The sequence below is a fragment of the Ranitomeya variabilis genome, chromosome 4 (assembly GCF_051348905.1).
Source record: "Ranitomeya variabilis isolate aRanVar5 chromosome 4, aRanVar5.hap1, whole genome shotgun sequence".
Classification (NCBI taxonomy): Eukaryota; Metazoa; Chordata; class Amphibia; order Anura; family Dendrobatidae; genus Ranitomeya; species Ranitomeya variabilis.
In genome coordinates, this window is record NC_135235.1 from 293504672 (window position 1) to 293524741 (window position 20070).

Below are 20070 nucleotides of genomic sequence, written 5' to 3' on the forward strand. Positions count from 1 at the left end.
GATGCAGGCACACTTCTGGGACACTCTTCTGTCCGGGACCAGCTGCAGGCTGCAAGGAGTGGAGCAAGGCGTTCCTGGTGCCAAAAAACAAACTTAGGGGTGCAGGAGAAAATGGGGCGGAGCTAACCGCCGGGTCAGTACTGCCAAGATGGGGCCAGTGGGCGGAGCTCGCCGAATTGAACCAGTCGGGCGGGAGAAAAACCCGCCCGATGGAAAGAAGGAAGTGGGCAGAGTCGCGGCCGTGGGCAGAGTCGCGGCTGAAGTAGGCCCCGGGAGAAGCCAGGGCCTAAATTAGAAGTCGGTGACCGCCGGAGAGGGCCGCGGCGATGGCGGACGTGCAGCCACCAGGAAAGCGGTGCGGCTGCCTGTAGGTCCGCTGCACTGGCCTTACAGAAAGGTGCGGTCGCCGGTGGAAAACGGCGCGGCTGTGTGCCGCTGCAGTAAAAAGCAGCGCGGCTGCCAGAAGGGCTGCCGCGCCGCTCAGAGCAAGGAGCGGCCGCAGTAAAAAGGGCTGTGCGGCTGCCTAGACAGTGCGGGGGAAGGAGCGCGGCCACCAAAAGGGGCCGCCGCGCGAGGAGACATGTGTGCTGCCGCGCCAGAGAGGGAGGAGCGGTCGCAGTAAAAAGCAGCGCCGGAGAGGGCCGCGGCAACGGCGGACATGCAGCCACCAGGAAAGCGGCGCGGCTGCCTGCAAGGCGGCCGCGCCAGGACAGAAAAGAGCGTGGCCGCAGAAAAAGGTAGCGCAGCTGCCTGTAGGTCCGCTGCACTGGCCTTACAGAAAAGTGCGGTCGCCGGTGGAAAACGGAACGGCTGTGTGCCGCCGCAGTAAAAAGCAGCGCGGCAGCCAGAAGGGCCGCCGCGCCGCTCAGAGAAAGGAGCGGTCGCAGTAAAATAAGGATTTTTGTGTACTCACCGTAAAATCCTTTTCTCCAAGCCATTCATTGGGGACACAGACCGTGGGTGTATGCTGCTGCCACTAGGAGGCTGACACTAAGTGATACAAAGAAAGTTAGCCTCCTCCTGCTGGCTCTCAGCTAACCAGTTCGGTGCAAAAGCAGTAGGAGATCAATAACAACATATGAGCGTATAGCATGTCACATTATATATGAGAGTATAGCATGTCAAATTATAAAACAAGCACAAACTAATAATAGGGAGGGAGCTGTGTCCCCCAATGAATGGCTCGGAGAAAAGGATTTTATGGTGAGTACACAAAAATCCTTATTTCTCCTTTGCCTCATTGGGGGACACAGACCGTGGGACGTCCCAAAGCAGTCCCTGGGTGGGGACAACATCAGATCAGGATGTGTAACCGCTACTTACAAGTTCGCCGCCGCGGCCTGCAGAGTCCGCCTGCCCAGACTCACATCTGTGGAAGTGTGGGTATTATAGTGCTTCAAGAATGCATGCGGACTGGAGGAATTCGCAAGCTTGCGGCCGTTCTTGCCGACGTCTGGTGCCTAGAGCCCTCAGACAGGGAGATAGGCTGACATCTAGCACGGAAGGACTCCTGGATGGTGAAAAGAATCCAACAGGCTAACATGGCCGATGAAACGGCTAAACCCTTCCTGTGACCGTCCGGAAGCCTACTTACCATTGAGAAGCCCAAGTAAAGAGTCCAACCTTCGGAAGGACGTCTTCCTCGATACGTACCCACACGGAGCACTCACTTCTTCCAGATTATGGAGAACCCATTCCGTTTTGTGGACTGGAGCCGAAAGAGATGAGAGAAGGACGATGCTCCTGCAACAGTGGGAATACAATACCACCTTGGCAACGAGGGAAGGGGATGGCCTGAGGGCAACCTTGCCTTGATGGTAATAAGGAAAAAAGTCTGAAAGAACAGAGCGGCGAGCTCTGAAGACTCATCAGGATGACAAGAAAGCAGAGAAAAAAGGGGAGCGACCTTCCCTGATAGTAAAGTCTGTCCGGATCAAAAAAGGAGTCTAGTGTAAGATCCCCAGGACCATTAAGGTCCCACAGATGTAACGATACGCGGTAGGGAAGAAGGTAGGGAAGAACTACAGGTGAAGGCTCCCTGCGAGAAAGTCCATATTTGCAGTTTTGTCGCAGTAAGACGGAAAAATACTAGTACCGCAAGCGAGAAAACCTGATATGGTCAGTGCGGGTCTCCCGGGATCACTGGGGCCCATCCTGCTTCCAAAAAGATCTCAGACGTAGTGGAAGAGGGGTTATGGAAATTGGTACCATGGAAGAACAGAGCATGCACTGCGATGGTCTTGGATCGAGGCCAAACCATGAACTGGAGTACATTGGCGTTCAGTTTGGACGCCATCCAACCTACATCTGGAGTACTCCAGTGAAGGCAGATCTGATGGAAGACTTCCGAGTGAAGTTCCCACTCACTTGAGGAGAAACCCTGACAGCTGAATATGTCTGCCGCCCAGTGTTCTACTCCAGGGATATGTACTGCTGAGATCACCGAATGATAGATCTCGGCCCATCAGAGAGAGCGAGGTACCTCGGCCATGACGCTTGACTGTGGGTACCGGCTAGATGGATGACGTATGGCACAGCCGTGGCATTATCGAATTGAAGACGGATGGTTGACCGGCCTGAAGGCAGTGGACCTGCTGTAGGATTAGCCGTACCGTTCGGATCCCCAGAGCAATGATCGGGAGAAGAAGACTGGCATTGGTATTCTTTAATAACCATTGGACCAGGAGAAGGCTCTGGATGAGGAAGGAGCTCAGAGACTACCCTTTGAAAGCCTGATTGACTTTCTGAAAACGAGCGGAGCGAAAGAAACTGCTTCCATTGTCGTCTTTTTCCTCAGAATCCTCCTAGCGCATTGAATGAACCGAGGGGATGAGTGATCAAGTGCACGAGCTCCCTGTTGAAGGGCCACGACCTTGACTCGAGAGAGAATTACCATCCTTCTTGTGCAGGATCATCCTCAAAAAGGATCTGCTGGGCTGGGAATGAGGAAAAACTTGTCTAAGTTTAGCTGCTAGCCCAAGTGAGAGGGTATTGCAAGTGATATAGACAACTCAGCGTAGTCCTTGAAGAGCGGCTAGAAAGTCGACCAAATAGGGCAGGAAGACCATGCTTCTAGGGTGCAAGAGGCACATGACAACCGCCATGACCCTTGCGACCACTCTGGTGCGATAGCCAGGCCGAAGGGCAAGATCGTGACTTGAAAATGCTGTTCGCGAATGGAAAGTCGAAGGGATTATTGTAGAGGGGAAAAATAGGAATGTGAGGGTAAGAATCCCGAATGTCGATGGATGCCAGAAACTCCACCTTTTTCTGTTGAAGTAATGGCTGAGTGGAGGAACTCCATCTGAAAAAGAAGGACCTTGTCAAAGGTTGTTAGAAGTTTGAGGTCCAGGAATGGTCTTACTTTTCAATCCCTCCTTTTTGGAACCAAGATCCCGTAGATCTAGACTGTCCTGGACAACGCTTCCACTGCTGGTTGGGTCTGTAGAAAAGATACGATCCCTTGTTAGTCTCCCGCTCAGAAGATTTGATTGGCCAGCTGTACTGTCTTCGGGCAAAGGTTACTTGTGTGAATCGAAGTAGTTAAGGTCTCTGACCAGGAGACTATTGGTCAAGCAACCCATGTGGCAGCTAAGGAAGGGTAGAGCGCTAAACCCGAAGCCACAAGACGGAATGAACCAGATTTGCTATCCGACCGTCTGTGGTATTTTAATTGATGATACATCGGGCAGGGATACTGGTAGGTATACCACAAGAAATTCTACCCGGTTAGTCTGCCAAGTGGCATCCAGCAGGTCAGGAAAAAAAACGTCTCTCGCCATCGTCGTGCAGAGTAGAAAATTAGGAACCCTCGATCCACCATCCTCTTAACAGGGACGTGGAGAGGAATCGTCCGCTTTCTTGCATCATCCGCTAAATAGTGGTGATACAAAGGGGGGTGCTCGGACGCCAAAAAGGGGTGCCTCTGTACATCCACAGAGATAGGCGAGTCCCTCTTTTTCTGAAGCTCTGGCAATCCAAAGCAATATCCGATCCATATTCAGAGCGTTGTTCTCAACAAATCATAGGGGAGAGATCAGGAAATGAAACTTCCATTTTCTAGACGCCTGTATGTTTTTCTTGAATACTTGCGGCCCCTGCTAGCCGACGGCTCCCATTGTAGGAGAGGGACCATGTATATCGGTCCTGCGAGCACTCCGAGCCACAGAGGGTTCACAGAGGGATTCAATCTCTTGGTCAGAGAATCCATGGGTTGCGGTTAGTGACAAAGTCCACTGAGGGGGGCTAGGTACTCTGAGATAAACTGGGATCAGCAGCGGAGGGCTCCATAGCTCAATTAGCTTCGGATTGACCATGTGCCCTTAAGACCAGTGAATACTGGTCATGCGCCTTTAAAAGCAGGGCCTACTAGTCATGTGCCTTTAAGAACCAGGGCCTACTGGTCATGTGCCTCTAAGACCAGGGCATACTGGTCATGTGCCTTTAAGACGGGACATACTGGTCACGTGCCTTTAAGACCAGGGCATACTGGTCATGTGCCTTTAAGACCAGGGCATGCTGGTCATGTGCCTTTAAGACCGGGGCATTTTTCAAGGATTACGCGAGAGGTGAAGCCCTTTGAGGGGAACTAGGTACTCTGGGAAAAGCCGAGATCGGCGGTGGCGGAGGGCTCCTGAGCTAATTTGAATTAAGTACTCTGGGAAAGGTGACCGGCTTCTGGCTGGTCATGACTTAAAGAGCAGAGAATGCTGGTAATGTGCCCCTTTTAAACTAGGGAACCTTTAAGACCTGGGAATGCTGGTCATGTGTTTTTACAAAGCCAGGGAAAGCTGGACATGTACCTATAAGCCCAGCGACTACTGGGCACGCGTCTTTAAGACCAGGGAATGCGGTCATGTACCCTTAAGACCCGTGCCTTTAAGACCAGAGCTTGCTGGACTAAAACATTGCAGGTCTTAAGTATTAAAAATAGGGAACGCTAGTCCCTTTATGCTGCCGGGGTGCGTGCGGGGGAGGGGTGCGGAGGGAGGATTCTCCTTACCGAGATTCTGAGTCCCCCGTCTGGAATAGCGCTGTCTTCAGCGCTTAGTACCGCCGATGCGATGTAGCAGCCACTTCCGGATGAGCTCGTGTCCAGAAATGGCAGGAGGATGAAGATGGCCGCCGAGAATGGAGTTCTCGTCCTGAATGAGAGGCGCCTGAATGGGGGGGGGAGCCTGAAGCGTGGCCTAGCATGGGCAGAGTTCCGGGTTGCGGCCTACACAAACCCGAAGCCGGGGGCTAAATTTTTGAAGCCAGCCGGCGCCGAACGAGAAAAAAACGAGGGAAAACAAAAAACGCCGGTTGCGCAGAGCCCTCCAACCGCTCGAGTCCCGACACTTACCCCAGTATGCAGCTTTGCTCAGCAGGACAGAAGGTAGAAAAAGATCCTGTGCTGTTGCTGCTGTTTGGACGGTGCAGGGATAAAGAAAAGTCCTCAATCCATCGTCCCTTTGGAGGTGGAGAGGAACCATCCGCCTCCTTGTACCATCCGCTCTTAATAGTGGTGGTGCAGTGGGGGCTGCTCGGACACCACGCTGGAGCGTGCCTCTGAACAGCCGAGGGTAAAACCTGGTGGGCAGGGCTGATGTCCGGTAATAAGGCCTGGCTGCAGAAGAGGATACTGGAGGTGACACTCCAGTGCTCGTCTGATAAGGGAGGGGGGAGATCGGTGCCCTTGAAGGGGCCCGTCGCCCCTAGAATCAGCTCAGGCAGTGGCTTCCCACGTCGCAGGAGAGGATACAGAGAGGTAAAACTCCCGTGCTCGCCTGTTGTTGGTTCGGGGAGATCGGAACATGAAAGAATCCGTCGCCCCATTCATCCGTTGTAAAGGTAAAAAGAGTTTTTTGGGTCTGAATAGAAGACCAGTCCGTGTGCCTCCTACGGACACTAAGCAAGAACTGGTTAGCTGAGAGCCAGCAGGAGGGTGTACACTGCAGAGGAGATCACTTTCTTTGTATCACTTAGTGTCAGCCTCCTAGTGGCAGCAGCATAACACCCACGGTCTGTGTCCCCCAATGAGGCGAAGGAGAAAAGGGCAGTGCGGTTGCCTAGACAGTGCGGGGGAGCAGCGCAGCCGCCGCGCAAAGGTGCAAGGCGGCCGCGCCAGACATGACTTTTCCCATGTTACCCCGCTAGCTTGAGAAGGACCCAGAGGAAGGGGAGTAGGAATACTCACCTAAACATCCCATGCCGTCCGTTACTAACCTCAAACCGGTGAAGGTATCCGACGTCCAGGGAGATGTGATGGACGTCCTTGTCTCCTCCAACCGACAGGCTCTGGTGGGCGAGTGGGTGGGGGACGGAGCTAGGACCGGACTTCTGAGCATGCTTATGTGCTAGGATCATGGTCCTGCTGAGGGATCTATGAGGATACGGGGTGGCAGTACACGCCATACTCATAGTCCATAATGTGGGATTACAGGTGTGACTGTTCACCCTGTATCCCTCCAGAAAAACCTGAAAGAAAACAACGCACATTGAGGTAGATAAGGGTCTAATGAAAGACCCGTGTCCACCTCATACTGACACTAAGCTAAACTGAAGAGTATAATGCCAGTCGGTGGGGTGTACACTGCAGAGGAGCAGCTAACTTTTTTTGTGCATAGTGTCAGCCTCCTAGTGGCAGCAGCATACACCCATGGTTCCTGTGTCCCCCAATGAGAGGCGATAGAGAAATCAACCCAGAGAGATTTTCTAGTGATTTACTATCATTGCCAATAAGTGGAAGAATTTGGGAGACAGAAATCAGCAGTGTGAAGGCGCTGTAATGCTTAATGGAGAACAGTGACTTCTTTTTTGGGGATCATAAGGGGTTGTGGGTGTGAAACCCTGAACCATTGCCCACGAGGGCACATAAATCAATCTATTCATCTACCTGGTAGGAAAGGCTGTTTCATGGTCTCCATAAGTCTTTTCAGATCATGCTCCATATAGTTCATCACAATGTAGATTTTGTCCATATTGCTCCCAACAACGATTTCCTGGGAAGAAAGAAAAGCAGCTCAGGGTAAAAGCCGAATCAGAATTATTGTTCAGCCACATCTCTGAAAAGTACATTGCTTATCCATACATGAATGGACCGATTAAAGGGCCCCCTTAAATAGATAGTACCATGCTGACTAGATGGCTGGGATCTACCAGCTGGTAATCTCACGGATCCCAAGAATAGTGGTGCCTCATCGCCATTGCCTGAGCTGTCCCTTACAATAAAACCAGTAGGGGACTTAAAAACAAATGAATCGCCATATCACCCATTAATTTTTATGGCTAGTGATTTTGTGCAGCCACTCCTATGCAGGACATGTTTCTGGGATGAGTGGATGTGCTCACAGTTGAACCATAAAAAATCTATTGTGGAAAACACCTTAAAAGTTAATTGTAGTAGCTACAGAGTAAGCCATCACGTGTGCACATGAGGAATAACACTACTTTTGGTCACCATATGCCTTGCAACCACGCTTAAACTTGGCAGGCTCTAATGTTCAGTTGCCTCTGAGCTAGTTGGAGGAGAACAACTACTATTAGGTCTCCGACACACAGCACTGCCCTTCATTGCATAGATGACGCACAGACAGGAACAGTGGCAGCATGACGGAAAATATACAGAGGAACTGAGCAATGTAGATATGAATCCGGCATTGGGGAGAGGTAAAAGACTTACTAGAAAGCTCAACACGTACATTCTATGTCTGCCTCTGCTTGTTTCCTCGCTCTGTTCCTAATTCCCATATATATCTTTCCTCTCCAAAAAGTATTATAGGAGGTGTACCTTGACACCTCAATGTATTGGCAGCCTGTCTTGTATTAAGTCGGATGTGAGCAAAGTGTTTTTATTGGATGGGGAGTTCAGGATGCACAGAGAGGATTCTACGCGGCTCCCAACTCAGTGTTTAGACGGTAAAACACATATCATATAATATATCTATATACATATATATATATATATCTCAATCATGCTGAAAATAAGCCATTCCTGCAGTCTGACATTGACTAACATGGATTCTGCGGCACTGTTTCTGATACTTACCCGCACCCTGACAATATTCTCATGCTGGGCTTTTAGTATGGTGTTGATCTCACGGAGGGAAGTTATAGGGAACCCTTCCTTCTCTTTTTCCATTTTCAATCTCTTGAGAGCAAAAATTTCATCTGGAAAACAATAGGAAAATTCAAAATGCCTTAGAATGATTGAATACAAATGTCAAATGAATATTTTTGCCTATAAGTTAATATTTTTGCCACTGGTGGACAAGGTATGAAACCATAGTTTCCCCGACATGGGGCCCTGTATGCTCGGATACACAAATTAATATTATTAATGTTTTCTATATGCCGCAAATGACAATTTAAAAAGGGGCAAAATATGGGACAACTAGGCAGGACAAATGCAAGAAGCAGCTACAGAGTAAAATAAAAATTTGAGAAGACAACAATGAATGCAAATAGGCATGGGCATGTCACAATAGTAGCATAACAAACAGCTTTACTGACCCGTCTTCTTGTCCTTTGCTCTGTACACAACTCCATAGGTCCCTTCCTCAACTCGATTCAGACACTGAAACTCCTCCACACTGCGGCAGCCCTGGTAAAATGTTGTAGAAATAGGTTAAATGATTATTTCAGACCAAGAACGCTGTGTTAATTCACGTGTGACCTTCATATTACCTGTAGTGCTGGAAGATATTTAGGCAATTCTTGCTTCAACTCGACAGGTGTTACGACAGGAGGATCAGGGACAAATTCACCTTCTGTCTGAACATTTGAATGTGGGCTCGCAATCCTAATTTGTTCTTCCTCTTCCTCTTCTTCCTCACTGTCGGCAGAGTCATGATCAAATCTGGACTCTGTAACTGCAAAATAAGAAAAGATTCTGATACCGAGAAAGCTGCAGATAACAACATTTGACTGGTGTAGTTTAAGGAAATCTGTCACCAAAGCAACACGATGTAGGTGCAGAGACCCTAATTCCAAAGCTGGGTCACTAACTGGGCTTCTTGCTGTAGTTTTTATAACATCACCGTTTTGTGTGCTGCAGCTCCGCTAATCCTATCAGTGTGAGCCTGTGCTGTACTCCGTAATCATGAGCTGTTTCCACACATTCCATTGATTGATAGCTTTACATTCCTTTGATTGATAGCTTCCTTTCTATGCACTGTATAGGAAGAAATTGGTCAATCAGTATGGGGACAAGGTTAGCCAGAAGACATGTCTCAGATCAAAAGATTTCTGCCTATACAGTGTGTGTGTGTCCCATTCCCCATGCCGATTGAGATTTCTACTGATACAGGGCATAGGCAGAAAGCTATCAAGTAATAGAAGTGGGGACAGTCAAAGCTCATGAATACTGACTACAACACAGAAGATGCTCACACAGAGGACTAGCAGCAGATTAAAGTGTTTACATAAAAATACAGTCAGCCCAGTAAGAGACTCAGTACAGAGTACAGTCTCTGCTCCAACTTCATGTTGCTCTCATATCAGATAGTATTAACTTGATGACAGATTCCCTTTGAAGGGGTTGTCCGGTCTAGAATGAGAAGTTTGCAGTCACTCAGCAAACAGCAGTGAAGTATACGATATACATTCTCCCATCCAGAACCCATCTAACGGTCACGGTCCAGCGCTGGGAGGATTCACATGTCTGCAGTCACACAGCATGTCCCCAGACTTGTCATTCTAGACCGGACAACGTGCAATGCTTCTGGCCTCAGATGCATGACAATTTCTAGGCTGCAAATTTGGCCAATACAGGATGTATGTAATGTGGGTAACATCACTTTTTCCATTGTCGTCCTTAGATGGAAAGAGCAACGATCACATCAACTACAGCATGTAGATCCATACAGGACTCTTACAGACAGGAACGCGATTCCCATTCTCTCTCTCCTCTTCCTCGCTCATCTCTTCATCGCTGATCTCCTCTGCAAAATAATCAAAACCATCAATTATAATGATGATGATTGTATCAATATTTTTAGCAAAACAAAACTTATAGGAAGAGAGCAGATGGTTAACACAGAAAATGAATAATTTATCTTCATTATTAAGAAATTAGTTTTCAAAATGGACAATTTTCTTCCCTGCACATAATTAGGGAGATTGCTGGGACTGTGGGACCACATGTAGAAGCGTCATAACTGTAAAGTGACAGTGACAATATTACTACCAGCAGTCTGTTCTGATGCAGCCTCAGAGTTGCTTGCAGTTTCTTCCTCTTCCTCCTCATCATCGTCTTCTTCCTCTTCTTCGGCTTCTTCTGATTCCTCAGAGCTGGTCTCCTCTTCCTCCACTGACACAGACCCCGCTGAAATCATATTAAAAACGGACAAGGGATTTTCCAAGGATGATAACTTACTGATAGATGGGGGTCCAACTCCTGGGACCTGCACCAATGCGCACAACGAGAAACCTTTATCCCCGCTATAAGCCAAGCGATACCCTTGGCCTTTTATGGCAGCCCCACAGAACTTGAGCACTTCCACGCCACTATTACAGGGATAAAACAGGATTTTTGGTTGCTTACCGTAAAATCTGTTTCTCGGAGCCTTCATTGGGGGACACAGGAACCATGGGGGGTATGCTGCTGCCACTAGGAGGCTGACACTATGCAAATAAAAAAAGTTAGCTCCTCCTCTGCAGTGTACACCCCAACAGGAAGTAGGATATTCAGTTAGTGAGAAAGCAGTAGGAGAAGCAACGTGTAAACTAGAAAGAATAATAATATAATAATAGCAATAATAATCTTTATTTATATAGCACCAACAAATTTAAGCAGCGCTTTACAGTTTAACAGTTTCAAACACTCGAAGAGCGTTCAAAGAACGCAAACGTTAACAGTATAACATAATAAACAGAGCTGTTCAACTTAGGAGGGTGCTGTGTCCCCCAATGAAGGCTCCGAGAAACAGATTTTACGGTAAGCAACCAAAAATCCTGTTTTCTCTATCGCCTCTCATTGGGGGACACAGGAAGCATGGGACGTCCCAAAGCAGTCCCTGGGGTGGGAACAGCAGAAAAACTCCATTCAGGTCGGAGGAATCACCACTGCCGCCTGCAAGATCCTTCCGCCTAGGCTGGCAACTGCTGAAGTGCAGGTATGGAACTTATAACCTTTGGCAAAAGAGTGAACGGAACACCAGGTTGCCGCATAACGAAGTTGTAGGGCGGATGCCCCAAGGTGTACCGCCCAGGAGGCGCCCACTGCCCGGGGCAGAGTGAGTCTTAACACCAGGAGGAGTCACTCTGTTCTTGACCCGGTGAGCCTCCAGAATGGCAGGTCTGATCCAGAGAACAATCGTAACCTTGAAGGCCGGCAGGCTTCTTGGCGTACCGTCTGGAATGACAAAAGGACAGTCTGTCTTCCTAAAGAAGGCGGGCCTAGACAAATAGATCCTCACCGCCCTGACCAGGTCTAGCCTGTTCAGCGAACGCCCCAGAGAATCGATCGGAGCAGGACAAAGGCGGAAAGGACGATCTTATTCAAGTAAAAGGAGGACACCACCCTGGGAAGAAAAGGCGACGAAGGCCGTAAAACTACCCTATCCTGGTGAAGAACCAAGAAATGGGGCGACAGGAGAGAGCCACCAACTCCGAGACGGCTGGAGATGGCCACCAGAAACGCCACCTTGCAGGACAGAACAGACAGTGAGGCTCATGGGGAGGCTCAAGGAGGGAACTCCACTGAGCCTCCAGACAAAATTGAGGTCCCAGGGATCCACGGGAGTGCGGTACGGGAGAGCCGCATGCGCCACTTGAAGAAAAGTTCTGATCTGAGAACGGGACGGATATAAATCTTCGTACTGTGATAGCCAGTAGCTAAGGACCTCTGAAAGGGACTTCAGAAAAAGGATGGAAAGGGTTGCTATCTGACCCTTCAGAGAACTAAGGGCAAGGCCAGCATCAAGTCCCGCCTAGAGAAAACGGCCAAAATGGAAGGTTTCAACAGCAAAGCTGTTAACTTGAGCCACCAAGAACTCTGCGACAGATGAACGATCTCAGCAAACCAGAACCTTCTGGGCCAATCTGGTGCGATCAGAATGACCGGCACCCCCTTCGCATTGATCTTCAACCGCCTGGGAAGGAAAGGGATGAACAGAAAGGGAAGTACAAATTGCGACCCAGGAATGGTCAAAGTATCGGCATCCACAACAAGAGGGTCGCGGACTTGGAAACAAACAGTGGAACCTTCCTAAGTAGTTGGGTTGCCAGGAGATCCGTGTTCGGAGTTCCTCATCAAAGGCAAATTTGAAGGAAGACCTTCTGAAGCAGGGACCCTTGTCCTGCCGCAAAGCCCTCGTGGCAGAGAAAACACTGCGGCCTAGTTGTCCACGCCGGGGATATGCACTGCGGATAGTGCCGAAAACCGTCACCTCTGCTCAGAGGAGGATCTTGGATACCTCCGCCATTGCCAAGAGACTGAGTCTCTCCCTGGCGATTGACATAAGCCACAGCCGAGGAATTGGACGTCTGAATTCTGACTGGCAGACCCCTGAGAAGCCTTTCCCAGTGACTCAGGGATAGAAGAAAGGCCCCTATCTCAAGGGTGTCGATCGGCGGAGAGGACTCTTGCTCCGACCAACGCCCCCTTCAATGACGGATGGCAAGAAAACGCACCCCAGCCGGGAAGGCTGGTGACCGTCGTCACCACCTGCCTTGGGAGGACCGGACCTGGGGAATGAGAGGGGATGACAGCCACCAGTTGAGAGGCTATTAGAATCGGACGGAAAGTCGGATCGGAGGATCCAGAGACAGCACAGACGTGTCCCACTGAGGAAGGATGGTCTGCTGAAGAGGACTCAAGTGAAACAGCGCAAAAGAGAAGGCTTATGGAGCTGTCACCATGCATCACAGGACCGTCATAGCTGAACGGAAGGAAGACAGCCGAGGGCCCTGCAGAGAGTGAACTCCGTATGGAGTATTGCCCGCTTCTCGAGAAGAAAAAACCCCGGCGGAGTTGAACAACATGCTTAAGAGGACGAGACGCTGACTCGGAACAAGACAAGACTTTGTTCTGTTGGCCAGCCACCAGAAACGGAACAGGGAGTCAAGGACGATGGTCAGACTCTCCTGGGCCTGAGAGAGGGGCAGAGGCTTGATGAGGATGACTTCAAGGTATGGAATGAGCACTAGGCCCCTGATCCTCAAGGAAAATCAGGACATGGAGCAAGGCATTTTGGATATCCATGGAGCACAGGAATTCCTGTGGGTCCATGGAAGCCAGGACTGAACAGAGGAACTTCATCCTGAAATGCCGCAGGCGGAACCCTCTGTTCACTAACTTCAGAGACAGAATGGGTCGAACTGCGCCGCTCTTCTTCGGCACTACAAGCAGGTTTGAATAGAAACCTGTGAAGCGTACCTGCTGTGGGACGGAAACAATAACCTCCGAACAAAGAAGGAAGATAATGGACGCAAAGAAACCTGGGATCAGAGGAGGATTTGTAGAGGGCGGGATTCGAAGAAGCGATTCCGGGTCGCGAAGTGAACCCTATCTTGTATCCAGAGGATACCACCTCCCTGATCTAAGCGTCCTCCACCGAAGCCAGTCCAAACATCCCTGAAAAAGGCAGGAGATGCCTGCCAAAACTGGAAGAAACGTTGGGCCGTTAGCACGAGTTATGCCGAGGAAGATCTGCCAGGTCTAGGCTTGGTGGACCAACTATGGGAGTTGCGGGAACGCCGGGAAGGAGTAGGCTTAAAGGAAGCCTTTTTTCTAGCCAGACGAGATCGCAGTCTGTGTTAGCTAGAGGAATCTTCCGACGCCGCAAAACAGCGAAAGGACAAAGGGAACTCGTGCCTCCCGTGGCGTCATTAATAATTTGTTCCAGCATGTAGCCAAAGAAACAGGCCCCCTGGAAGGGGAGGCTGGTAAGGGACTTCTCGAAGACAAGTCCGCCTGCTGTGTGTAGAGCCGAATATTCCGTCGGATGGCCACCATATTGCTGGACGCGAGATGCACAAGCCAGGCATCTAGGGAGGCAGATACCAAATATTTCCCTGCATAGGAAATCTGGTCCGACAGGTCAGCTAGCTCCCCCGGAGGAGCTCCAGCCGGGGTGCTCTTACAAGGCTGTTTGGTCCATCTATCTATGGACCTTGAGACCCAGGTAGAGGCAATGGCCGAGGCACAAAGCAGAAGCAGCCGTTTCAAAGGCTGATTTATCCAGCGATTCAATAATTGTATCCTTGGAACCCCTGCCAAGTTGGTAGACAGTCTGGGAGCTGACGAGTCCAGAATTGCCCGCTTCCTGCCGAGGAATCAGTCCAGTTAGCGATGAGCTCAGGGGAAAAGGAATATAGGCTGCCGAGACGCTTCCCTGTCTGAAAGCATCTGGTATGGCTCGCATTACCCCTGGCAAGTACCGCCACAAATTCAGTGTGTGGGGCAAAGACCTTGGAAGGTGGTTTGACAGTCTAAACGAAAACCGTCTATTCTGCGGGTTCCATAGAGGTATCCATGATGCTTAGGGTCTAGTTGATCGCAACAATAATGTTATGTACCTGTAAGTGAAACTAAGTCTGATACTTCCTCTGCAAACATGACCGAGGAAGCCCGTCTCTCTCTCTCTCGAGAGAGAGAGGAGGATCAGGAAGAGGGATCTCACTGGTCCAGACCAGGCAAGGCCACTGCGCCAGAGAACAGCGCGGCCGGCGAAGGAGCGCGGCCGCCACGCGAACGGAGCGGCAAACCCCCCCCACGTGTTCCCGGCGGCCAATACACAATTGGAAGTAACGGGAAAACGCTGACCAGACCAAGGCAGCCTGGAAAAAAATCCCAAGGGACCCCTAAAAGACCACACCCCGGAACTGAGGAGGGACTCAAAGGCACTTTGAGGGTAGTGGTATGAAGGGATACTCACCTAAAACATCCCACGCCGTCCTTACTAACCTCAATCCGGGGAAAATATCAGACGTCCAGGGAACTGATGGACGTCCTCGTCTCCTCCAACCGACAGGCTCTGGAGGGCGAGTGGGTGGGGAATGGAGCTGGGACCGAACTTCTAAGCACGCTTGTGTGCTAGGATCATGGTCCTGCTGTCGGATCTATGAGGATACGGGTGCAGTACATGCCGAACTCATAGTCCATAATGTGGGATTACAGGTGTGACTGTTCACCCTGTATCCCTTGCTCTGTATCTCATGTGGCCTGATTTGAACAAGGCTGGACGGAGAATCCTGTGACCCACTAGCAACTGCGGTCAGGCACGGACACCAAGGACGTGACATCCTGGTGAGGTCCGCCCCAGACTGAGACAGAAGGAAAAGCCCACCCAGGGATAGGGGTCTCAGTCTCACCCAGGGTAGGGACTCCTGGACAGGGAGTTGCTGCAGCTGACAAGAGGAAGCAGGAGGACGGGGACGCTCTCCTTATAGGATTAGGCCTGGGAGCAGACCCACTAAATGATGCCCGAAGATTAGGGGAACAGGAGAGGGGAATAATAGACTGCATAGCAGAGCTACTCACAGTAATGGTAGAGTCCTGTAGACTGCTCCCGGCTGTAGTTGCGACCGGCATCATGGCACAGGTCCAGGGCACCAGCGATGAGATGGCAACCTAAGGAGGATGCAGGGGACCCGCCGGAGAAAGCGTGTGCTGGGGAAAAAGGGGCCCGGCTGCAGTCTGGATGAACCGCAGATGGTGACCGCTGAAAAGGGCTCCTGGAACGTGCGCCCTGCTGCGAAGTGACGCCAAGCAGCGGCGTAGAAGTCATGGGCCCAGGAGCACCAAGATGGCGCCGGTGGGCGGGGAGTAAAGAGATTGTCGGGCGGGAGAAAGCCCGCCCGATGAAAGCGGAAGTGGACGGAGCGCGGCACCGGAAGTAGGCCCGGGTAGAAGCCGGGGCCTAAATTTGAGGCCGGTGGCCGCCGGAAAGGGCCGCAGCGCGCGGCCGCCGCGACAAGAGGCACAGTGCGGCCACAAAGGAAAGCGTCGCAGCTACCTGTAAGGCCGCCGCGCTGAGACAGAAACAGTGCGGCCGCTGGGGGAAGCGGTGCGGCTGCCTGCACAGCCGCCGCGCCAAACACAGTGCGGCCATGGGGGAAGGGGCAGCGCGGTCGCCTGCAAGGCCACTGCGCCAGAGAACAGCGCGGCCGGCGAAGGAGCGCGGCCGCCACGCGAACGGAGCGGCAACCCCCCCCCACGTGTTCCCGGCGGCCAATACACAATTTGAAGTAACGGGAAAACGCTGACCAGGCCAAGGCAGCCTGGAAAAAAATCCCAAGGGACCCCTAAAAGACCACCCCGGAACTGAGGAGGGACTCAAAGGCACTTTGAGGGTAGTGGTATGAAGGGATACTCACCTAAAACATCCCACGCCGACCTTACTAACCTCAATCCGGGGAAAATATCAGACGTCCAGGGAACTGATGGATGTCCTCGTCTCCTCCAACCGACAGGCTCTGGTGGGCGAGTGGGTGAGGGACGGAGCTAGGACCGAACTTCTAAGCACGCTTGTGTGCTAGGATCTTGGTCCTGCTGTGGGATCTATGAGGATACGGGGTGGCAGTACACCCTGTACTCATAGTCCGTATTGTGGGATTACAGGTGTGACTGTTCACCCTGTATCCCTCCGGAAAATCTGAAAAGGGACGACGCACATTGAGGTAGATAAGGGTCTAATGAAAGACCCGTGTCCACCTCCTACTGACACTAAGCTAAACGGAATATCCTACTTCCTGTCGGTGGGGTGTACACTGCAGAGGAGGAGCTAACTTTTTTATTTGCATAGTGTCAGCCTCCTAGTGGCAGCAGCATACCCCCCATGGTTCCTGTGTCCCCCAATGAGAGGCGATAGAGAAAAATGCCCTGGCATAAATAAAAATTCCCTGTTTTGACAATTGGTGGGGTCCCAGATATTTGAACCCTCACCGATCAATAAGAAACAACATCCTGTGAATAGGTTTTCACAGAAGAACCCCTCTCATTTAGGGTCAAACAAAGAAAACAAATCAGAGATTCTAATCAGCTGTAATATTAAGCATGAGTAAAGTGGTTGGCTAACGAACATTTATTACCTAACCACCGGGACACCCACTGATCCCAAAAACGAGGGACCTGTGTCACCGGCTATAACAAAATAATCATTTCCAAAGAAACACGCTCCATTACCTGAGGACGATTCTGCCGAGCTGGATTTCCGTTCATTGTCACTGATATCCTGCAGGTCTGACAGAAGATCCCGCACGTCCGGTCTGTCATCTTTAACTGAGAAAAGCATAAGTGGTAGTTATTATACGGCAGCGATCCACAGCAGCGTTACTCTGCAGGGTCTGTTCTCAGTGGATGGGCCACGGCGGAGGTGGGCCATGGTGGAAGCGAGAAAGGGGTTTTCTCATTAGAGACCCCCAAGGTCCTCAGTTAATTGTCCCGGGTACCCGTCCTAGAAAACTGCTGCTTTTGAGTGGCAGTTACAGTCAGACAATTGGTAATGTAGAATGACATGACTGCCATGAAGATGAATGGCCGTACAGCCGCCAGTGGGTATGGACAGGGGCTATCTTCAACAGACAACCAATTAATAAGGTTTCATTGCATTTATCGTGCATCTTACGTCTCTGGCTACCAAATATTGGCAACTGTAAAGTTTCTTTCCACTGTTGCAAAATAAACCTTCACTGTATTATGTTAAAGTGGATAATGAATCTTGACCATCATCTCTACCCCAATAAGCCAAATGCAGGCGATCGCGTTTTAAGGAAGCGCCAAGATAAGCTGTGATTATGTGGGGAAACCGCAAATGATGCCCAATGAAGTCCATGGGACATCAATATACTACACAAATCACTGGCTAAAAGAGGAGAAGTTTCAGAGCGGGACGCCTCAATGTTACAGCCGTCTGCTTCTACCATTACGTTTCACTTACTCCCTTCATAATATGCATGCACTTGTAAGCACGGCCTATAGTACGGCTCACCGTGTTTCCACATCTCTCCTGCCTCGACTCTTTGCCGCTGTTGGCGTATGGGACTGCGGCTGCGGTAAGTGGCTTTATTTTTGTCGCCATGCTCCTCTCTAGCGGTTCTGTGATGAGCGGAGACTGCGGAGGAGAAAAACAAAATTAAAGCAATAAACTGAAATCTACAGATATTTTCTACTATTATTTTGATCAGGCAAGGAGTCCAAAAAACAGGTGTGGACCATTGCCGGATCAAAATAAATTAACAGCAGCAACAAGACCTACAGTCTCATTTTCTTTTGTGGCGGTGAGGTTCCTACTTCACGCACTGATATGGGGACGTCATGTCCACTGCAGTCATGGGATGCTACATCATATCAGGCAAAGAGCGGACTTATCCACTGTGGACCTCTCTGTAGTAGTGCTGCAGATTTCATGCTTTACATAGAGGCGAAGGGTAAAAATCCACACCATATTTCAAGATTCTGCGGATTTCAACTTTGCAGTATTGGACAATTTCCACTGCAGATTTGCTCCACAGTGTGGGGATGAGGGTCTGTAAAATCACATCTACCGTGTGGATTTATTACGTGTTAATCAGCTCCAGTCATATGAATGCAGAGGTTTCTGCAGTGCGGGCCTGGATCTCAGCAAACCCTATTCACGTTAATTGAAAAACGGCCAAAATGTCTGCAATAAATCTGTGGCATGTGAATATGTGCCAACAGGTCAACTAGATTTTTAGGGTTGCATATACCCGTCAGCTGGGACGGGTTAATCTAATTTATATGTATTATTCCAAATAAATAATTGGGAAACGGGATCAGTCCAATATGCAGAACATTGATGCCTGAGGGTGTAATCTGTACTGGTCCTCCATACTAGAAATACTACACAATGTACACACCTTACAAAAAGGAAAATCTCTAAGAAGTAAAAAACAATGCAATTAAAGGGATTATTCAAAGATTTTTCTTTTCTTCCAGAGGGCATTGCTTTATTGCCTCCAGGCTTTCTGCTTTCCAGAATTTGAAGGTGTACTCCTAAATGATAGACAGATCTGACCAGCGGCACTGTCACTCCAATTCATCCTGCAGGCAGAGGCAGTTTTTACTCTGCAGCATAGGAAGCGCTGAGCCTCGCCAGATCCAGCTTCAGAGCAGTGTTTATAAGCTCTATAAAAAAGAGCTTGAAAGCGCTGTGCTCTCTGCCTATGAAACCAGCCATCCTGATAGACGCAGGATGTGGCCAGGAACCTAGGCACTGAGCAGTCAGCTACAGGATTAAAAATCCCTCCGGTCTTGAGAACAGAGAAGATTTTTAATAGGAGGGAAATTGTTAAATTGTTTGTTTTTATAAGCATTTTGCAATTTTAACCAATTATGAAGTTGATAAAACCCCTTTAATTAGATAGCTTCATGTACAAACAAGATGCCCGAGAGATCTATGCTTTTTTGTAAGAATAACAGGAATCTACAATTACCCTTCTTTCTTGGGGGCTTAAATACAAGAGTTCACAACATTTTTTACTAAAAGTAGCACAAGCCACCAATAAAGAAAAAGTGACAGACTAAGGCACCATTCACACATCCACGTTTGTGTCCTTTGCAGTACCACCCACAACCCCCCCCCCCCCCCCTTTTTTTTTTTTTTTTCTTCCGGGATGATAAATATGGACACGTCTCAGATTTTGAACTACGGTAATTTGCAGATCAAAATCATCAGTTCAAGTAAATAAGATGTGAAAAAAAATATAACACACATGGATGCCTCCTGTGTCACATCTATGTGCTGTTTTTTATTGCCTAATGGGTAGAAAAGCATTTTTCCCCTTCGCCACACTGGGGGGCACAGGACTGTGGGTGTATGCTGCTGCTGCCACTAGGAGGCTGACACTAAGTAAATACAAAAAGGGTTAGCTCCTCCCCCGCAGTATACACCGCCCACTGGCTCCAGAAAGAACCAGTTCATGCTTAGTGTCCTTAGGAGGCATACTGGGGTCTGCTATTCAGACCATACTTTTTTGATTTTTCTATTTTTTACTTTTTAAACCTTTTCACGAGGAAGACTGGGGCAATGGACCCTTTCAAGGCTCCGATCTCCCCAAAACAACAGACGAGCACGGCGAGTGTCGCCTCCCCGTACCCTCTCCTGCGACGTGGGATGCCATGCC

General features: G+C 49.8%; 1 protein-coding gene across 5 annotated transcripts in view; it reads right to left on the reverse strand.

The window, feature by feature from the left end:
- Positions 1-20070, reverse strand: part of LOC143764553 (cyclin-dependent kinase 11B-like) — a 69498-nt gene that overhangs the window by 14612 nt on the left and 34816 nt on the right. For all 5 annotated transcript variants that reach the window (XM_077250220.1, XM_077250223.1, XM_077250221.1 and 2 more), the window contains 8 exons: positions 17916-18038; positions 17111-17206; positions 10169-10306; positions 9858-9923; positions 8668-8852; positions 8494-8584; positions 8030-8151; positions 6878-6983 (listed from right to left, as the gene is read on the reverse strand). In XM_077250220.1, the coding sequence (XP_077106335.1) occupies positions 6878-6983; positions 8030-8151; positions 8494-8584; positions 8668-8852; positions 9858-9923; positions 10169-10306; positions 17111-17206; positions 17916-18038 (927 nt within the window). The remainder of the gene's footprint in view (positions 1-6877; positions 6984-8029; positions 8152-8493; positions 8585-8667; positions 8853-9857; positions 9924-10168; positions 10307-17110; positions 17207-17915; positions 18039-20070) is intronic.